This window comes from Diadema setosum, chromosome 12 (assembly GCF_964275005.1).
Source record: "Diadema setosum chromosome 12, eeDiaSeto1, whole genome shotgun sequence".
NCBI classification, from domain to species: domain Eukaryota; kingdom Metazoa; phylum Echinodermata; class Echinoidea; order Diadematoida; family Diadematidae; genus Diadema; species Diadema setosum.
In genome coordinates this window covers 7,309,851-7,331,489 of record NC_092696.1, presented here as the reverse complement: position 1 = coordinate 7,331,489, position 21,639 = coordinate 7,309,851, and the positions used below count along the sequence as shown (strand labels likewise).

Sequence of the window (21,639 nt, the reverse complement as noted above, 5' to 3'; positions counted from 1 at the left end):
AACATTGCAAACACAAATTTCCCAATTTGGCATGTAGAAAAATTACTATTAGTGGGAAATGCAGCTGTCGGGTATTTCAGATACAGACAATGACATAGGTCAATCGAAAGAGCTTACGTGCGACGGTGACGAAGAATTCGCAGCGGGCCAGGTTCGCGCTGTTATCGGTGAAGACATATGTCACAGCTGTGTCGCCGAGCGGGAAGAATGATCCGGGCACGTGGGAGCGGAGGAGGCGCTGAACAGTTCCGGCATCAGTGGCGGTGGGCTCCACCCACGAGGCGGTGGCGCCACTGCCCGAGGAGACAGTGAGAACGATATCCTCGGGGCAGTCATTGATCGTGGGCGGGTCGTTGTCACCTGGATCGGAGAGAAATGATAACATATTAACATCTCCCTCCTAACACTGAAGGTTTTCTTCTACTCAGTGTCGAAAGTAAAGAGAAGTCAGTCGATGTTTACACGTCGTTCGAATACTCCGTCATAAGACATGCAATAATTTTTTAACCATTTGCAAAAAAACAAAATGGTAAAAATACGTCTGCAGTACCTTGCTTTTCGTCCACAGGAATGGCTGATCTGAACACACAGAGCAAACAACGCAAAATATAATTCATTTGAAAAAAAAAAGTGTGTCCCATTCTGGAGACTTTCTCAACGGCCGGTCTTAGAATCCAGGGATCTCCTCGGTACAAGCATCCATTGTCCATCTCTGTTGAAACGGATGCATTTATCATGCCTGGACTGCTGACACAAATACGAGCAGGTCGTGAAGGATGGGTAAAAACAGCAACGTCGAAACCAACGTTTATAATAACGAAAAAACAAACAAACAAACAAAAAAAAAAAAAAAACGCCATTAACAAAGAACACAGGAAATCGATCCTGCCAAGTCCGGAAAAGGTCTTCATATGTTACGGAATGAATGCCTTCCTTGATTTGGCGCCATTTATGTTGCTACCTACATAAAAAAAAAACCAATAAACCACTCTCTTCTTTAGACTCCTGCTACTCACCGAATGCAATCTCGCATGTAGTGCCTGAGAAGCCAGTCGGACAGTCGCAGGTGAAGAAGTTGTTGTCTGGAGTACACACTCCACCGTTCTGGCATGGTGCGCTGGCGCATGGGTTCGTGGCTACCAAGAAAGAAAAGTAAACACATGAATAAAGAAACCAGATTAATGTGGGTAGAGGGACACCGGAATTTGAAAAAAAAAAACAAAAGCAAAAACAAAAACAACACTAAACCTACCGTGCAATTGCACATGGGCTTGAGGCTATTAAAAAAGAAACAAGATATCCACCTAAACATGACAAAATATTAAAGGAACCCACCAAGACACCTGAATTTGAAAACCGTTAAGAGTCCGGTTCACGGCAGCTCTTTTGAAATAAACCTTGTGACGTAATTGTACAATCTCAGATAGTGTTCTTCTGTCGGACCACGGTACAAAAAGCAGCACCGGATTCACCAACACCGTAGATATCAGATTTTCTTTTCCTCCCTACATCGATTGTGTCAATTTACGCGAATCACCAATCTGAGCAAAATATTTGTGTCATTTCATTTTCACGACAGAATCAAAACGCAGAACGAGAAAACTTCCACAATGTGCTTTGTTCTTTATTTTACTTTCTCTGAGTAAAATTATGCACTGTCACACTCAACGGCACATCAAGTTTTCTCCCAATGTGTCAATTACGAAAAGTTAATTTCGATAAAGGCACAGGAAAAAAAAAATAAAATCAATATCCCAGAATCTAAATTCATTTAGAAGAGCATGTCACATTGATGAAGAAGGTCTCCTCCCTGTTACCATGACAACTTAGTATCGATTTTATATAAAGAGAGGAAACATACACCGATGTCAAATTCATGACCGATTTATCAAATCATTTTAACACTTACATGGCGTCTCACAGTTGTGACCCTCCCAGCCCAGCGGGCAGTCGCAGTAGAAGTCGACATCTCCCGACAGACTCTCGTACAAGTTGCGGCAGATTCCGCCATTCTCACAAGCCACACCGTTGCTGGTGGCTTCCAAGGTGCAGATGTCCAACACCGGCTGGTCAGCTACAAGGGACAGTATCAGACTTGGGGATCAGTTTCACTTTCAAAACATTCATACGGTCTACTTTACTTGCACTGGATGGATTTGTTTCAGCAGCAAGTGCGTGCAAATAAGCACCCACAGGCCCCATCCCCCAGTATGCTTGTCTCATACTCTCAAGTCTCAAGGATGGAAAAAGGTCAAGATTTTGACACCATCAAAATTACCCCCTTATTACCAGCAAACGGAATGGAAGTTGGCAAATTACCCCCATCACAAGTTCATGGAAGGGAAGAGTGTAATGCAGGCAATGTGTACATGTAACTGTGCTACCCTGCTCTACATTATATATACTTATACTTATTTCATTTTAAAATGGGAAAGTTAGTGAAAGATCTTGCATGATTTAGTAGGAGACGTGAAAGATCACGACCTTTGCCAGATGTGTGTATGAAACCTACGACTTACGTCAAGTGTTTTGTGGTAGCAAGGGTAAACTTCAGTTCCATCACCCCTTCATAAGGTCTTCTGTTGCAGTATCTTACAACAGTAATTCCGTTCATCCAATCTTATGTTAACCTTTAAAGCCAACGAGACGCGGAAATGTTCTCTCTTACAGGCTGAGCTGGTGCGCGCCATCAGCCAGACAGTGGCACTTTGCAACCAGAATCGATATAAAAGGAAAACTAAACACTTACTAGTGGTTGAGCCACAATTGACGCCGGTGAAGCCCTGCTGACAGATACAAGCGTACTGGAGGTTGAACGTCCCCGGGGTTGGGTTGTCGCTGTCGTAGCTGTTAACGCAGTCGGCCCCGTTCAGGCAGGGTGATGCTGAGCAGCTGTCCAGTCCCGGCGCAGTCACTGAAAAGGCGCAAAGAATGTATCATTTTAACAATTGAAATTATTATTTAACTTACACCACCGCGAAATTTATCTAATTTTCATGCATTTATTGTCTGAAAAAGACTCAAATCAAGGAACTGCTGTTCGGGGCAAAGCCACCTCGAACGTCTGTGTTCTGTCCAATGTTCATCAATAAGTAGCTGACCCTCCTCCCCCTTTTTGTGTGTGTGTATTCTGTGCTAATCAGCATCTATCAAGGTCATACAGGAGAGCGATTATCCCTCGGAGATGATCTAATCTCCCAGGTACATATTATATAATTATGTATATCATGATTTATATCAGTTCTGTTTCAATGAATGCATGCACTACCCTCTGGTTACATTAGATACAGAAGCAAATGACTTTTTACGTTGATCACAGAAAATTCAACGTTAACTTTTAGAAAACAAGGGATCAATTCCATTGGTTGACAGAAGATCATAGAAAAGGGTGGTATTTATTTCTTGCCAGCAAACGAGGCTGCAATCGATACTCACGAGTTGAGAGCTGGCAGTTGATGCCGGTGAAACCATCGCGGCAGAGACAGAGGTAGGAGTCGGAGTCCTCGTTCACACACGTGCCACCATTCTGGCACGGGAAGTTGTTACATGGGTTGGTGTTGATGACGGAGACTACAGATACGGACAGAACACAAAAGAAAACAGAATGAAGTGGTTGACATACATTGAAGGAAAAGTACTCTACCGTTTTTCAAAATTTCATGATACTTGTATTACAATTCTTACAACTTTTAACTATGCTGGCTTTTGTAATATTATTTGTACTCTTTGGTAAAAAAACAAAAACACAACTATATCTTTTTGTGTTTGATAGCTACTGGCAACACAATACAGATTATTTGGAAGATATTTTCGATCAACCGGGGAGTCCAGTCAAAACTCTCGAGATAATGTTAACTTTACTACTGTCAAACTGTGTCTTTTAATTAATCGAAATCAAAAGAAAGAAGATGGTAAACTCGAGAAGTTATACTGTGAAAACATCGTTGTTAGATTTAACACCATGGGTGTTAAATCTAACACTGATCAAGCTTCAATAGAGGACCACACCCACAGGTGTAGAAAATGTATTGTGACGGTGTTAAAAAGTGTTCACCTGGCACTTTGTGGTGTTAATTTGACACTGTGGCTGGTTATATTTTTGACACCGCGCTAGAGTTAATAAATGACACCGCATGGTGTTGATTTGATATTGGTGGTGTTAATTTCAATGGTATGACACCCGTCCAGCTTCAACAGGAGACCACACCAACTGGTGTTACTGTGGTGTAAATGTATTTACACATTTTTTCAAAAATCAAGTACTTTATCGGAAAATTCTTCATTGTCTTGTTGAAGTTCAGAATTGACAAGAAATTCAGTAACTAAGAAACTATCAAAAAAACAATTTTATATTGAAATGACACCCGGAGGTGTTAATCTAACACCATGAATAAGCACCGGAAATTTAACACCAGCTCGGTGTTTCATATTTAACACCGGACTTTTTGCAGTGTATATGCTGAACTGCCTGATAAACTCTGTAATAGTCCGAAAGTGGAGTCTTGATACATACGAGAAATTCAACGAGGCTTCTCTTACCCTGTTCGCAGTTGACCCCAGCGAATCCGTCGGGACAGGCGCACTGATATCCAGAGCAGACACCAGCGATGGTGGAACACACCCCTCCGTTTTGACATGGGTTGTTGTCACATGGAGAGGGAATTGCTAAAAATGAAAATATGGAAAAAAAAAGCAAAATGAAAACATTTTTGTCCGAATATTGATTTGATTTCCAATAGGGCATGCAAATGTGAATATACGGTACGAAAATCCATAGTATCAACTCTATATCATATCAAATTCATTCTACTAGGTGTCAGAACGTTCGTCTTTGTTCGTTCATAGAAATACCAGCTGATGAATGTGATCTCAGTACCATTCTCCACAATCGATCCATAGGGTGTTTTTCATTGTACACTCTAATTTGTAGTGGTAGAATAGGAAATCTAATTTGGCATCACATAATTCGATTTTTACTCATTAGTTACCAACATTTGTGCTTCAATTTCAAACAGTCAAGTCTGTACACTATATAGTTTTAAGCCGTTGAGGACGAGTCCGAGTATACTCGGGCAAGCGTCTATGGGAAATGCCTGTTGTATCAAAATCAAACCGTCCTCAATGGAAGGTTTTATTGGTAGGAAAACTGACCTTGTTCGCAGTTGAATCCTGTGAAGCAACCGGAACACTCGCAGCTGTAAGAGAAGCAAGTGTCGCCCAGGGTGGTACACTGCGCCCCATTCAGGCACGGGTTGGGGGAACAGGCATCGCGCACTGTTGTAGGCAAGAACATGAGCAGCGGGTTGTGGCTTACTGCAACTCTGAGCAACATACATTCGAACAATTAAAATCCTGTTTAGTAGCTTTAACTTATTGTATCTGAAAACTGGTTGGTCTCTAGAAATATTTTAAAAACTCAAGGAGTGAGTCAATGGCTATCTACAACCGACTATTAATGCCCCCCACTCTCAAATTCTTTGTGAAGATTAATTTACAGTAGTTCAGATACTTAGCGACTTGTCCTAGGTTAGTAGAGCTAATGCCAAGGAATGTTACAGGTGCACAACAAGCAGTTTCTCACTAGATAATAGGGCAAAAAAGTATTTAAGTCATATTAGTTAAGAAAATTGCGTGGTGTCGATTTCTGCTTCAGGAAAATGTCATGAAACCTACATGATCGTGAGAATAAAGTGTGCGACAGTTTCCTATTGCAATGACTGGGTAGCTTGTTGTATGCGAAATTGACAGTAAAATGGCTGGGTTTTACTGCCAGCTTTCAGGCAGATCTTAACTCATAAAGTAGGCCTACCACAAGGAAGGCCAAAATTATGAACCTTGGAAGAGTGTAATTAAAGAGCACCAACCATCCATCTTCAAGGTATGAGCTAGGCCTAAAGGGAGGAGGAAGCACTTTACCTTCATCGCAGAGGTCGCCGGTAAAGCAGCCAGAGCACTGACAAGTGTACTCGGTGCAGAGATCGCCCACGGGTTCACAGGCGGCGCCGTTCTGGCACTGGTGATTGGAGCAGGCGTCAAGCTCTGTAGGGAGGACGACGGATAGAAAGACACGGTTACCATGGCAACGGTGGGTCCATTCGCATGGTGAACACAAATTTAGCATAAATGAATTGCATTCCCCTTAGGTGAAGTGTAGTTTTTTGCGTCCTAAGCAGCCAGAGGTAAATAAATTCCTCCATTTTCTGTAAATCACTTAAGAAAACAAATTAAGGAAAGCAGACTCGAGTTCTGATAATGTAAAAATATCTATCAAATTCACCCCAACAAACTCGCAAGGCATTCTATTTGGTTGCACAAACTGCATGTATTTGTCTTATCACAAGATATTTACTGAATAAGAATATCCGATTTAGATAGATACAAGTTACTTTTGAATTTAAACATTTTCACTATTAAGCTATCCCATTCCAACTTCCCTAAAGGACATCGGAAATCATGGACTTACTGGTCTGGCAGAACTGGCCCGTGTAGCAGAGAGGGCAGCTGCAGGTGTAGGTCAGGCACGAGTCGGCGTCCACGACGCAGGCCGCTCCGTTCTGGCACTGGTTGTTATCGCAGGCATCGACGGGGATGTCGCAGAATGTGCCGACGAAACAGGCCGGACACTCGCAGTAGTAGTTATCGCAGGAGCCCGGGTAGGCCACGCAGGCACCACCGTTCTGGCACAGGTTGTTGTCGCAGGCGTTGAGCTGCGTCTCGCAGTTGGTTCCCGTGAAGCATTCGGCGCAGACGCACTGGTACTCTGTCAGACTGTTCACCACACAGGCACCGCCGTTCAGACAAGGGTTCGGGGCACATGGTGTGTCTGGGAAGTTGATTTTAATTTCATTTGAGTTGGATATACTTCTCTATCGTTGCAACTGATACATTCTTCGAATTAGAAACAAAAATAAATTCTTTCAAACACGGCTACTGCAAGTTTAGAGCAGACTAAACTTATTACAAAATACATTATATTGCGTTAAGACCTTCTATATTTTGAATGTCTGATTAATGCATCATACTTCATATCATCTTAGCATTTTACGGTTTAGGATTGCATTCAAATGCACATTCATGAACAGATGGAACGCATCACATTTTGCAAAACTTGGCACCTCAATTTTCTCACTTTTGTAAGACACACAACTACCTGTACAGCATCGAGATGATACTTTTTTATGTAAAGTCTGTATGAATATAGCATGGCCCAGAGTATTACATTTACGTCAGAACTTGAAGAGAGCCTGAAATGTGAGGGAGTATTAACGTGACCAACTCACCAGTAAGGACCGTGATTGTGAAGCTGCAGGAGCCAGTGTTGCCGGCCGTGTCGGCGTACTCGAAGATGACCGCGCTGGTGCCAACGGGGAAAGAATCGCCGCTCTGCGCACTGCTGGCAACTAGATTGGTGGCGCCAGCGTTGTCGGTGACGGTGGGTGGGTCGAAGTCGACAAAGGCAGCGTCGACTCCTTCCAGAACGGTGACGACGATGTTTTCTGGGCAAGTGACCACTGGACCAACCTCGTCAACTGTACAGAGCAAGAAGTGAAAAATGGCGCATTTACTTAATGTAAATTCATTTATTCTGCATGCGACATAGTGGCAATGGCTTTGTACACATTATTTTGAAAGGGGAGAGCTTGCGCTTCAAATCCGCAAGAGTAACAGTTAAGTAGGAAACAAGAAATCATGCCCAATTCATTATGTGTTCAATTTATGATTAAGTGGTATCAGAAGCCGCCAACGAGTTCTTCTCACACACCTGTTACGACGGTGACGACGAAGGAGCAGGTGACTTGGTTTCCGGATCCGTCGGTAAAAGTGTAGGTGACCTGGGTGGAGCCTCGGAGGAAGAAGGAGCCCGGGCTGATGTTGCTGGTGACCGTCGGGGCCACGTTGGAGTTGTCGGTGACCACTGGGGTGGTCCACGTCACGGTGGTGCCGGCGACCTCGACCGGAACCGAGGAGGTGATGTCGGATGGGCAAGACAGAATTTCCGGTGGAATTGTGTCAACTGGAAGACAGGAGAAGAACAGATTAATCAGTGACAGTAACTTGGTAGCACAAACATCCTTATTTCATCAACTTCGACGAATACGTTTCCTCTTTATCAAAAAAAAAAAAAACACAAAAAAACACACACAAAAAAAAAAAACACTTGACAGAATTTTCGGACCTGTGGGCCTATAGTTCACGCCGATGGTGACAATGATGACCTCCCGCCAGACATGTTCAGTAACAAGAACACCAATGCATTAATAGCCGTAGAAAATCACTGGAGGCGGCTCTGAATGAATACATAATTTTCACTGAATGTGCGTATAGCAGAGATCGAGTTGGACAGAATACTGGACATAGACTGGAAAGGTGGACTTACTCTCCGTGACGGTAACCACAAACTGGCAGGTAGCGGTGTTAGAGGAGGGATCAGTATAGACAATGGTCACTGTGGTCCGGCCGGGGGAGAACGAGTCCCCGGAGGCAGCAGTCTGGGACAGGAGGGCCGGTTGCCCGGAGTTGTCCGTCACAATCAGAGCTGGCCAGGATACCGGGGTCAGTGCCGTGCCCAGAGGAGTGTTAACCCTGATGTCGTTGGGGCAGTTGGTGATGACTGGATTCTCCGTGTCGACTGTCGAGGGAAAGTCGGCGAAAGTTTTTTTTTTTTTTTTTTAATTCACTGTCAGCTGTGGTTATTGATAAATATTTAGCATCAGCGTATCTTGATTCCGACATTCACGTGTTGTTGCTTTTTTTTTTTTTTGTAAAAGTTATAGACACTGGTAGAATTTTGTACTTCCAGAGGGGTTATAATGCACAATTTAGCATTTTAAAATGCATGAACAATGTCAATTAGTTTTCAAATGTCGCTCCTAACGAACAGCTCACCATAACAGACCATTCAGGAAGCAAGTCAGAGTGTGGACTCGACAGTGTAGGAGCAATCAAGCCTTAAAACTCAACATTCGATGATTGCAAGAGAGCTTGAAAAGTTCCCTTCACACTGAATAGCTTATTGAGCAATTGCCGTTCATAACGTTCAGTAAAGCTTTGTGTGCTCCTCATCTTCCATCAACCCTTAAAAAGAAAGGATGTTTTATTGGAACTTCACGAATAAGTCTGAAGTGCTTTTATGACGACAAACCTTCAATAACAGTCACAGTGAAAGCACAGGTGGCGGTGTTGCTGGCCTCGTCCGAGAAGGTGTAGGTCACCACTGTGGCACCGGTCGGGAAGAAAGTATTGGGCGACCGTGTGACTGTGACGGAAGGCTGGTTGTTGGAGTTGTCGATGGCCGTGGGAGCCACCCAGGAGATGACCACACCCCCGCTGTTGAGGGGCGTGGTCTGGGTGATGTCGGCGGGGCAGCCAGAGATGACTGGTGGGGTGGTATCCTCTGTAAAACAGAAACGAGGACGTTCAATTGTAAAGTTCGTCTCAGATGTCTCTCGAACTATGAAATGCTTTGCTTTCTTCGTCATCAGACTCATTACACACATTATCGTTTTTTTATTCCTCTTTGCGACATGTGAGTTGCAGGAATGTGGGGAAAAAAATTGACAAGGAGGGCGGTGATGTTTTCACCACATCTGGCACTTTCCTGTTCGATATGGAGACTAAATATTTTCCCTTTACCAAGTAGGTTACTAAGTCACATCACGTGTTCCTAACCTGTAAATTTCGGTACTTATGCGTTTGTATTTGATGCCTTCTGAAGTTGTAAAAGCTTTTCCTACTACTAATAAATTCACATGTTATTAGGTAATTATTTTAAAGCACTTATGTAGTTCTACACACGCGATTTCACTAGGTGCATGCTCTCTTGAAAATTACAAAGTTTCACGATCTATTCCTACCTGTCAAAATGATGACGTTGAAGACACATGGGTCGGCATCGTTTCCGGAGGCATCGGAAAAGATGTAGGTGACCGTGGTCGTGGATCCCACGGGGAACAGGTCCCCGGATGCTGCCGACTGGGAGGAGATGAACTGGGTGCCGGAGATGTCGGTCGCCGTGGGCACACTCCAGGTGATGGCGAGCCGAGTGGCCGAGTTGACCTCGATAGTGCGGACGATGTCTTGCGGACAGTTGCTGACGGTCGGCGGTGTGGTGTCAACTGCGTGTTTAAAAAGACGGAGGAATATCTTGAACACTATGCTTTTTTAGGGGTGTTTTCACTAGCCATTCACAAATTGACGCGTCTTTTGTCTCGCGCAGAAATGCTGGCCGAATAGTTTAACAGGACCCCGTTTCATAAAAAACTTGTTACCAATAGCAAGTTACGATTGTTGTTACAAGCTACTGAAATCCCTACATCTGATTGGCTATGAAAGCAAATTTGTCATAGAAATGTGACAGTTTTTATTGATAACAAATGAAACCTGACTCAGGTTTTGTTACTCGAGAACGATGGACCTTTCATCCTTCCTTATTGCACTAGATTAAGTGACCTACAACAGCTTAAGCCTAATCCAACATCCGTGTTCGAGTTTATAATGCCCTCAAGCCTATGTGACAAAGGGTTCAAAGGGTACTCACTCGTATTCACAGTCACTGTGAAGGAACACGGTGCAGCGACGTTTCCGGATGCATCAGTGAACAGGTAAACGATGGTGGTCGTGGTGCTGGCGTCAAAACTATCGCCGGGCTGACGGGTCTGGGACTGGACAGTGGCCGTACCAGAAATATCCGTGGCAGTGGGCTCTACCCAAGTAACCTGGGCGGAGGCGGTTCCAAGCTCGATGGTAGTCACAATGTTGCTGGGGCAGTTCTGGACATCTGGTGGAGTGGTGTCGACTAGGGAAAAGACACAGGAAAGACAAAAGGTTCATGGCAGCTCGGAGTTTAGTTAATAAATGTATATCTACGCAAGAATGAAGCATATTTAGAATAGACTTTAGTGCTGGAAACATTCGGTAACATCTAAATATGAGGCCAGAAAGAAAGAGGATTTTTTTTTTTTTTTTAGGACATAACTTTGTGTGAGGGGAACTACTCGTCATTACAGTTTTTCACTTTCCTGGGAGTCATCTAATCCTCAAGAGTAGCCCCCGTTCATCAACAAACGGATGTCGGCCTTCAGCTGAAGAAATGGATCCCTTTCATCCAGAGCTTTTTTATATCGCATAATTATTTGCAAATTAATGACTCCTGTCATAAGTATGCAATTATGATGGTGGTTGTGGTGGTGGTGGTGATATGTGTGTGTGTGTTTGTGTGTGTGTGTGTGTGTGTGGGGGGGGGGTGACAGATTCTTATTCCACATGGTACCTACCGGTATTGACGGTGATGACAAACGAGCAGGTTGGAGCTACGTTGCCAGAGGCGTCGGCAAAGACGTAGGTAACAGTGGTTGCCCCGACAGAGAAGAAGTCTCCCGAGCTGTGAGACTGACTGATGACTTGCTCCGTGCCTGAGATGTCGGTTGCTGATGGCTCGGTGTAGGCTACCTCCACGCCTGCTGTGCCCAGCTCGACAGTGCGGGTTACGTCGTTAGTGCAGAGCACAGTCGGGTGGGTGGTATCATCTAAAAGGAGATAGGCAACGGAAAGACCACATGGAATGTTGACCAGAAATACCAAAAACCAGTGCCTTCATTCTGCTTATTCATTTAACTTTTCATCAAACATGTCCAAAATCTGGGTCATTTGTTCTCTATGTATTCGAGGCCTTATTTTTTTATTTTTTTTGGTTCCAATACTTAGGACGGAAAATATCGAAGTTTGAATCTGAAAATGGTACTATCGTAACATGGTTGGATCTGTGGCTCGTTCATGGCAAAGAAACAGAACCATGTAGTAACTTCCGATACACTGTACACTAAAGTATCCGAAAAATGATACTGACCGGCCACTACTGTGATGGTGAAAGTGCAGGGAGCGGCGTCATTGTCCGAGCCATCGGTGAAGATGTACGTGACCGTTGTGGTGCCGACGGGGAACAGGCTTCCAGAAGTGTGGGTCTGGCTTCTCAGAATGGTCACTCCGGAGATGTCGGTGGCTGTGGGCTCAGTCCACGTGATAGGAGTCGACTGCGTGCCGAGCTCGACGCTCTGGACGATGTTCATGACGCAGGTCACAGTGGGCGGCGTCGTGTCAACTGAACACGGGGTAGAAAAGACCAAACACAGCCGTTAGAATGATGCGACACTACACAATTCTGTGACTTGGCAGAATTTGATGCAACTTGTGAATTCATGCTACAGCTCCGAATTTAATTTTGGAAGCCGAGACCATAATTTTCTTTTCTTTTTATTTTCTCTCTCTCTCTCTCTTTTAGATTCAACCCTACGTTCTCTATTCCACCATTTTTCTATCATGCCAGTACCTTATTGCGTATTCTGGATTCTCGATCTTGTTTTTTGTAACTGCGTTAAGCGGTGTAAGATTGTAGAAATTTCACATCCTCGAACTAGCCAGTCATTCTTTTGCTATCCTGCAGATGAGAGTTGAAAGTGCGTATTCCCTGCTCTTTCAAAGTGGCTCTCTCTATACACAGATGGGTTTATCATAAAGTAAAGGCGATGTGCAACTCGACTATATTGGCGCTTGGTAGATATCCTCCAGAAGGCTCCGTTAGAGGTGCTTAGACTGGAGGTCTATCCCTCCCCTTCTGTGGCAGGGAACTTTATTGTACAGTGTGTGTACAACGCTGGGGGGGGGGGGGGGGGGGAGTCTGTACCAATCGGCACCCCAAACACTAAAAATATTTAAATGGAATGTCACAGTGAGGAGCCAACATACCAGCAAAGACAGAGACAGTGAAGGTACAGCTAGAGTCAGTCAGCCCGCTGTTGTCGGTCACTGTGTACGTAATCAGTGTGGTCTGTCCCACATCGAAGAAAGAGCCCGGTGCTACGTTGGCGACAATGGAGGCGATGCCTGAAAGATCCATGGCGGTGGGAGGGGTCCAGTTGATGACTGCCCCTTGGGTGCCGAGCTCCACAGACTGGGCGATGTTTGTTGGGCAATTGGACACCGTTGGCGGCGTGGTATCGGCTGTAAGGTTTCGATTTGAAAAAAAACAAACCACTGTCATTAAATATCCGACAAGAAAGAGCATGTAAACAACTTTTTTTTTTTCACAAAGAAAATTTATTCATATAAACATTCAGGTATAAAATAAAATAATGTCACATGCAGTACATAAAGACAAATGATCGAAATTTGACAGGCAACTGCGAAACAATTAAACAATGTAGATACGATTCCAATTAATATTAGATACAAAACCTTTGGTTTTCTCAGAAATATATTCGTCTCCTTTCTTTGCTTGTTTTAAGAATTGACAAAATTGGCCAAAATGTAACGATTTCTTTTTATTTCTTACAGAAAATATGAAGTATTTTGCGTACAAATAAACCACGTTGTAACATTTTGGATTTTCTGTCGAACCAAGTATAAAGGAACTTTTAGTAATTTGAATCTTATTCTGTAACATAATTTCTTGTATTTGAGCAATAAATCTTTGGGTAACGTCACATTCCCAAAATAGATGTGCGATTGTTTCTGTGGAGCTGGAACAAAACGTACAGAGGTGTGTGTCAGATAGCCCCATTGCGAAAAGGAATTTGTTAAAACCAATATTTCTATGTAAAATTTTGTACTGAAAATAACGAAGTCTTTGATTCAAAGTAGGTGTATAAGAAACATTATATATTTTAGTCCAGTCAAAGTTTTGATTAAAAATTTCTTCCCTTTTCCTTTCTTATTTAGGTGGTTGAAATATCCTCTCACATAATATTCAATGTATATATCGACATATCTTAATTCTTTTAAACAAATTATATATCGTTTCTTCTTGTTGCATCTTTATTTCATTATCATTTACTGATTTCTCTTCAATATATTTTTCCATTCTAAGGGGATTGCATGAATAACTGAAAAATACTCTAAGAAATTACAACAAACGCCGTATTTTGTCCGAAACTGTTCAAAATTTAAAAAAGATAAACCATCATCACTCAATTGTTTAATCTTTATTATACCCCTTTGAAACATGTAAAAAACTTTTTCAGTAGATACAACCAGCATTGGAGGAACGGACTTCCCCTTTTCATAACCCTGAAGTAGTCGATAAAAACGCCCATATCTGACTGCGCAAAGTAAAATATTACTTTTGATATCAATATATGAAGAGTTTGTTTGCAAAAACCGATAAGTCCATTTTTGAAGATTTTGAAATAGGGTCTCTGTCATAAAGTACAAAATAATACCTTTTAAATGATATATTGATCACAACATATAAAGGTATATTTTTGAAGTTATGGTCAAAAGAAGCAAAAATGTTCTTATTATTCTCTTTGTTTTTCTTGACCTTTAATCGCAAATATCTCCATTTGACAAATATGGACTTATCGGTTTTTGCAAACAAACTCTATATATATGTATATATATGTATATATAATATATATAATATATATATGTATATATATATATATATATATATGTATATATAATATATAATATATATATGTATATATATATATATATATATATATATATATATATATATATATATATATAATACATTGATATAATATATATATACACTTGCCCAATGTCGGGCTAAAGTAATAGACATCAAAATGAAGTACCCTATTATCCACACATTCTTTTTTTTTTCTAGCTACCACAGAAACTTGACTCCACATAAGGAATTAAAATACACTCAAATAAAGATTGTCTTTTCTGTAATAGTCATTAAAGAGAGCTGACAAGGCCTTGTGATGGTGCAAGTGTGATTTGTGAACTGGTATACTGAAAAAGAAATTAACAAAAAGATTATGATTATCTTCTTACTGGTTGCAACAGTTACAGTGAAAACGCATGGAGCCGCCTCGTTTCCGCTGGCATCGGCAAAGATGTAGGTCACGAAGGTTGTTCCCACAGGGAAGTTGTCTCCGGGGGCATTCGACCTGGACTGGAGAATGGCCTGGCCCGAGATGTCGGTTGCGGAGGGCTCGCTGTAGAAGACGACAACGCTTGTGGTTCCAAGCTCGACGGTCCTTACAATGTCCTCGATGCACGTAACCGATGGCGGGGTCGTGTCGACTGGGGGCGGGAAGGGGGGGAGCAGATAACAGAGATAATTATAATCGGCCAACAGAGGGCGTACTATATCAGCTAACATGGACTGCAGTTACAGGGAAGCATACTCCTTCATGAGTTTTCGTTTTCAACATCGGCTTGGCAAGGCAATGCACTTTCCCGTCTCACAACAAAGGCGGGAAAAAATCTCATCGTTTTCAGACAACAAAACCGAGGTCTCACATGTCACTAAAATAACGCAAAAGCAAAGGGGACAACCTTTGAGTTTCACTTTATAGTCCCATTCGCGGTGGTGCAGACCATGTGAGCACGCTAGATAAGTTAACGCAAATTAGCGTTCGGTTCATGTTGTTCGTGCTGAAATCGCTCCCTCTTACTGCAATATCTGCGTGCATGTCAACACTTTACTACAAACAGACAGGTACTTCAGAAATTATCTGGACTACATTTGTGAATATCGTCTGGTGAACGACCACACAAATTTAAGACAAATCAAGAGGTACAGAAAAAATATGAGCTAAAAAGCAATCCTTGTAAACTAGATTTGACTCACACACCTGTGTTAACGGTAACGGTAAAAGTGCATGGGTCAGCAGTGTTGCCGGAGTTGTCCGAAAACACGTAGGTCACCGACGTCACGCCGACGGGGAAGAAGTCGCCGGACGACGAGGTTTGGCTGACCAGGTTGACCTGGCCGGATATATCAGTGGCTGTGGGCTCGGTGTAGAAGACCGCGACGCCGCTTGTTCCCAGCTCAATAGTCCTCACAAGGTCAGACTGGCAGGTCACCGTTGGTGGCGTGGTGTCAACTGTAAAATATCAAAATCGTACATGGATGTGTCAGCTAACAGGGCTGGAAGTGAAAATTCGATAGATCACTAACTAGCGTACGGCAAAAAGCTAGGGATGGACATTAACATTGAAAAGGATGACTTGTTAAATAAGGCAAACATTCTACTATGTACCATACTGATGACGATAGTAAGTTTTGTATCGTATCCGGGCAATTACCCCCAGAGGGCAATTACCCCCCGGCCAATTTCTGGTTGGTGGTAAGGTTAGAGTAAAGATTAGGGCTAGGGTTAGGTTTAGGGTTAGGATTTTAGTTTAGGGTTAGGGTTAGGTTCAGGATTAGGATTAGGATTAGGGCCAGGGGAAGGGTGCGGGGTAATTGCCCAGGGGGTAATTGCCCTAGACACGTTTTGTATCACTTTGTCTCACATCAGTATATCATGAACAGCCATCGCTGAAAGAAAAATAGGCATTACTCGTGGTTTTTAATTAATTCAAGATACTGCACGTTCTACCGCTTTTCGATTACGGTCTTAAACAGTTTGAAACCCAACTCTAGGCTTTTCTTTTGAAATGCCATATTTTTGGCACACCTATAGTGCAACATGTTTTAAATCTGTCATTCTGCTTTTCAAGGTGCCACTTTTGGCAGTAGACACAGCATCGATATGAATGTACACAAACAAACACAAATACACACGGACCCTGTGTCTCGGATCTGTTCCATTATGTTCTGGTATCACAGTTTACTGGTCTTGAAATAGACTTGCTCCAGGAATAAAGTGAATTTCTCATTGTAGCAATACACTCCTGGTTTATCTTCATAATATGAAAACATCCACAAACGTTTAGATAATATCAAATGGACTATAATATATAAACGGAAATCAAGTCTAAATTCTTTGCTTACCTTCTACAATCGTGATGGTGAAGGTACACGGGTCGGCCTGGTTGCCGGAAGCATCGGCGAAGATGTAGGTGACGGTGGTGGTTCCCACGGGGAACTGCTCGCCTGGGGAGTTCGTTCGGCTAACCAGGGTGGCTGTTCCGGAGATGTCGGAGGCCGTAGGCTCGGGGTAGCTGATCTGGACGGAGGAGGTTCCGAGCTCCACAGTCTGAACGATGTTCTCGACGCAGGAGACGGTGGGTGGAGTAGTGTCAACTGTCGGGAGATAGTTGAGGATCAATGTAAGGCATCGTACAGTTTCCTTACGTTGAATAGTATATCGTTTGCGGAATGAATACCGTCTTTGTAACATGAACTTTTTTTTTTCAAGAAATTGGGATCATTCATGTCAGATCCAGATTAGGGTTCAAAGAAATGTTTGAGTTTGTAAGCAAAACAACGACGCCGCATGGCTTTGACTAATGATTTTCAATCAAATTGTGAAGACTCTGTTATCACCCCCTTCAAATTTGATATTTTCTTCGCCGATATTCTGCCTTCTGTCACCTTTCTTTGTTATGTCTTTGGACTCCCATTGGCCAAAAAAAAAAACCTAAGTGTCAACGTGACAACTCACTCAACTATTCCCCAAAGAAAGCGATCACCTGTCTATAGCGGTCACCTACTGTCTATGGCCACTAAACGCAATTCTTAGGAGAGGAAAGCCATTCAATGGCCATGTCAATAGCGGCCATCTGTCTACAACTGCAACCTTTTATAAGAGTCCCCATGGTTTGCCGCCATAGACAGGTTTGTCTGTACATACTATGTTTGATAGGATATTGCATGAATAACTGAAAAATATTCTAAAAAAATTACAACACCGTATTTAGTGCGAAACTATTCAAAATTTTAAAAAGATAAACCATCATCACTCAATAATTGTTTAATCTTTTTTACACCCCTTTGAAACATCATTTTCTTAAATACAATCTCATTATCTATACGAATTAATGAATTAAACCATAATCCCCTTAGAATGGAAAAAATATATTGAAGAGAAATCAGTAAATAATGAAATAAAGACGCAACAAGAAGAAACAATATTGTTTAAAAGAATTAAGATATGTCGATATATACATCGAATATTATGCGAGAGCTAGGATATTTCAACCACCTAAATCAGAAAGGAAATGGGAAGAAATTTTTAATCAAAACTTAGACTGGACTAAAATATATAATGTTCCTTATACATCTACTTTAAATCAAAGACTTCGTTATTTTCAGTACTTTACATAGAAATATTGGTGTTAACAAAATTACTTTTTGCAATGGGGCTATCTGGCACACACCTCTGTACGTTTTGTTCGAGCTCCACAGAAACAATCGCACATCTATTTTGGGAATGTGACGTTACCCAAAGACTTATCGCTCAAATACAAGAAATTATGTTACAGAATAAAATTCGAATTACTAAAAGTTCCTTTATACTTGGTTCGACAGAAAATCCAAAATGTTACAACGTGGTTTATTTGTACGCAAAATATTTCATATTTTCTGTCAAAAATAAAAAGAAATCATTACATTTAAGCCAATTTTGTCAATTCTTAAAACAAGCAAAGAAAATAGACAAATATATGTCTGAGAAAACCAAAGGTTTTGTATCTAATATTAATTGGAATCGTATTTATATTGTTTAAATGTTTCGCAGTTACCTGTCAAATATCGATCATTTGTCTTTATGTACTGCATGTGACATTATTTTTTTTTGTACCTGAATGTTTATATGAATAAATTTTCTTTGTGGAAAAAAAAAAAAATGTTTGATAGGATAGCTATGTTAGTGTACTTTTGCCGGTAATTTTCGAACAATGTGAATTTTTTTGGACATGCAGAATATGCGCGATGGAATGAAGCAAGCGAAGTCAGAATAACATTATCTAAAACTAGAGAAGCACTCCCAGAGCGCAGACCTCAGCCAAGCAGCTAATTTCAACCATGATCTTGTTCTCCCATACAGATCAGTAATTTCCTGATTCCACCCAGGGAGGTCTTACAGAGATGGAGAGGCAACTCTTCATAATTCATGCAAACACATGTTTGGGTTCAGGGCGTTACGATGGGATGTCTAGCATTCCATTACGCTTTGAAGTCATGCTCGGCACCGCTCTAGTTGCAAGACGAAGTTCGGAGACGAAGAACGCATTTCACCTTTCGTTGAATTACAAGCTTTATTTCACCGCAAAATTTTAAATGAAATACTCGAATTGATTTAGAATAGTTAAGGAAAAAATTCAATAATATCAACATGTATTTCTAGTTTCTTCGTAATTCGCAAATCGAAAGGAAATGAAAATTAGTCCCTCTTAAAAACCTAATTTTTTCTATAATGCGCACATTTCCGCATGTTAATTTTCTATCTGTTAATAAGGGGATATTTTGATCTTTCAAATAAAGTACTCCTTTAAAGCGTGTTCCAGTGTGTTTTTAAAATATTTGCTGTTAAAATTGTGAGTTTTACCCTGCATTTTGATTCGCTGTTCCAATTCAAGATACACAAATTCATTGTTGCCATCACATTGAAAGAGAGAGCGAATTGGAGTAGGAGCAAATATTTCAAGATGTGAGAGCGCTAGTCCCGATTATTGATGCTCTCTTTTGTCAAAGCACATGGGCAACACCTGTAGTTGAACGCATAACTTCTCGGCGGTGCCGCGCATGACTTCAAAGGAGAGCTTTAGTTGCCTCTCCTTCTCTAGCACCTCCCTGTTCCATCCATACATATGAATGCTGAAAATCGCTCGAATTCCCAATCGAAGCCTTTCGTTACGTCATCAACCCTCAGCTTCATTGATCCTACCTGCCAAATATCTAAAATCCTTCATAAAGTCCATAAAAATACTGAATCACTACCAATATTTAATCATCCGTTCCTCGTGTCATTCTCAACCTTTCCTACAAATGCAATCCAAATCCGTCTACAACATTTTGAGTTATTTTGCACACGGACAAACAAACAAACGGTAATGAAAACACAACATCCTACCTTGGAGGAGGTAATAAAAATAACAGCACCAGCTGCAACTTGGACTTACCAGAGAAGACGGTGACAGTGAATGTGCAGGAAGAGTCCGAGTTTCCGCTGTTGTCGGTCACCGTGTAAGTGACGTCAACGGTTTGACCAACGTTGAAGAATGAACCAGAGTCCGATGAGGACACTATAGTTGCAATGCCGGACAGGTCAGTTGCGGTAGGTGGAGTCCAGGTGATGATGGCGCCTGGCACACCCAGCTCGACAGACTGGACGATGTTGCTGGGGCAGTCGGTGACGGTTGGGTCGGTTGTATCAACTGGTGTGGGAGAGAGAGAGGAGTGGAATGTGCTTAATAGCGATTGATGGATCAAATGATGCAATAATGCCGCAATGGTAAAAGAGTAGACATCTCACCAATAAGGATGTAACATTATTGCCCATTTTCCTGGGTGTGTCCGCCTGGCGGAGTTTGAATGCTGCTCTAAGAACGGAAGGACCTTTAACATATGTGGAATGCCAGTCTTGTAACTCGTGGAATCGGTGTTCAATGATCTAAGGGAAGGATTTTCTGTCATATCTTATGACGGGGAGGCACGACAACAAAGAGCACAGCTTAGCTGGGGTCGCTCGGGATAACCATCAAGTCTGTCGTTAGGGAGGCTGATAGACACACTGCACCTATGCAGCTTCATTGCTTCTGGCCATGATGATTCATCGAGATCCCAAGTTGCAACATGCATGGTGAGAGATCAACTACTCACCGGTCGTGACTGTCACGGTGAAGCTGCAGGGGTCGGCCTGGTTCCCGCTGGCGTCGGTAAACACGTAGGTAACCACCGTGGTACCCACGGGGAAGTTGTCGCCTGGGGCGTTGGTCCTGGACTGGAGGAGGGCCTGGCCAGAGATGTCGGTGGCCGTGGGCTCGTTGAAGAAGATGGCAACGGACGAGGTGCCAAGCTCAACGGTACGGACGACGTTCTCCACGCAAGTGACGCTTGGAGGTGTGGTGTCCACTAGAAAGGTATCACAATCGGTATCGGTATACAACATGCACGCATTAAAGCTGTGCATAAATCACAGAGCCAAAAGACTGTTCGATTTCTTGACACACGAGTCATTATAGAGCGTCAGGTATGCATTTCATTTTTCACTATACAGCAACGCTATGTCCCAAAGTAAAGTCTTACATTATGTCTCTTTTCAGTCCGCATTATTGTTAATAGAACAGGGCCTCCGTTGAGTGAAACACGTGCAGCAACAACAAACGTCAGGCATCAACCAATCAGAGTTCAGTATCTAGAGGATTGTGTCCAATTTTCAAGTTATGTTTGATCGCAACTTTTATGCAACAGGGCCCACTTTATACGTAGTTGAGAAATACCGTTTCTCTTTTGACACCTCCCGAGCAATTCCCCACGATATATTTGGTAAATGTTTGCATGTACCTAGTGCCTTGTATCTATTCCTTTGGGACACATTTTTTGAAAGTCGGGGCAGACCAAATGCAGAACTTTTGGGATATTTCATCAACCAGTTTGAAGTGTCATAAAAATAACGCTGTCCTACCTGTGTTCACTGTGACGGTGAAGGTACAGGGAGCGGCTGTGTTGCCGGAGTTGTCTGTGAAGATGTACGTAACGCTGGTGGCACCAACGGGGAAAGTATCTCCCGGTCCGGCCGTCCTACTGAGGAGGGTTGCCTGACCGGAGATGTCGGACGCCGTCGGCTCGGTGAAGAACACCTGCACGCTGCTTGTGCCGAGTTCCACGGTTTGCGTGATATCACTGATGCAGGTCACGGTGGGCGGGGTGGTGTCAACTGAAATATTCCAAATTGTATCAATGAGAAGGGGTTCAGCACACGTTACCGAGCTCACAAC

General features: G+C 42.5%; 1 protein-coding gene across 1 annotated transcript in view; it reads right to left on the bottom strand.

Moving 5' to 3' along the window:
• LOC140236330 (uncharacterized) overlaps window positions 1–21,639 on the bottom strand; it is an 81,254-nt gene that overhangs the window by 19,178 nt on the left and 40,437 nt on the right. The window contains exons 25-48 of the mRNA XM_072316285.1: window positions 21,327–21,578; window positions 20,522–20,773; window positions 19,822–20,076; window positions 16,751–17,002; window positions 15,606–15,857; window positions 14,800–15,051; window positions 12,742–12,996; window positions 11,846–12,097; window positions 11,274–11,525; window positions 10,538–10,795; window positions 9,855–10,115; window positions 9,143–9,394; window positions 8,378–8,629; window positions 7,763–8,014; window positions 7,281–7,529; window positions 6,464–6,823; window positions 5,917–6,039; window positions 5,152–5,274; window positions 4,540–4,665; window positions 3,436–3,570; window positions 2,750–2,914; window positions 1,910–2,074; window positions 1,017–1,136; window positions 118–360 (exon numbers count right to left, since the gene is read on the bottom strand). Coding sequence (XP_072172386.1) covers window positions 118–360; window positions 1,017–1,136; window positions 1,910–2,074; window positions 2,750–2,914; window positions 3,436–3,570; window positions 4,540–4,665; window positions 5,152–5,274; window positions 5,917–6,039; window positions 6,464–6,823; window positions 7,281–7,529; window positions 7,763–8,014; window positions 8,378–8,629; window positions 9,143–9,394; window positions 9,855–10,115; window positions 10,538–10,795; window positions 11,274–11,525; window positions 11,846–12,097; window positions 12,742–12,996; window positions 14,800–15,051; window positions 15,606–15,857; window positions 16,751–17,002; window positions 19,822–20,076; window positions 20,522–20,773; window positions 21,327–21,578 — 5,358 coding nt within the window. The remainder of the gene's footprint in view (window positions 1–117; window positions 361–1,016; window positions 1,137–1,909; window positions 2,075–2,749; window positions 2,915–3,435; window positions 3,571–4,539; window positions 4,666–5,151; window positions 5,275–5,916; window positions 6,040–6,463; window positions 6,824–7,280; window positions 7,530–7,762; window positions 8,015–8,377; window positions 8,630–9,142; window positions 9,395–9,854; window positions 10,116–10,537; window positions 10,796–11,273; window positions 11,526–11,845; window positions 12,098–12,741; window positions 12,997–14,799; window positions 15,052–15,605; window positions 15,858–16,750; window positions 17,003–19,821; window positions 20,077–20,521; window positions 20,774–21,326; window positions 21,579–21,639) is intronic.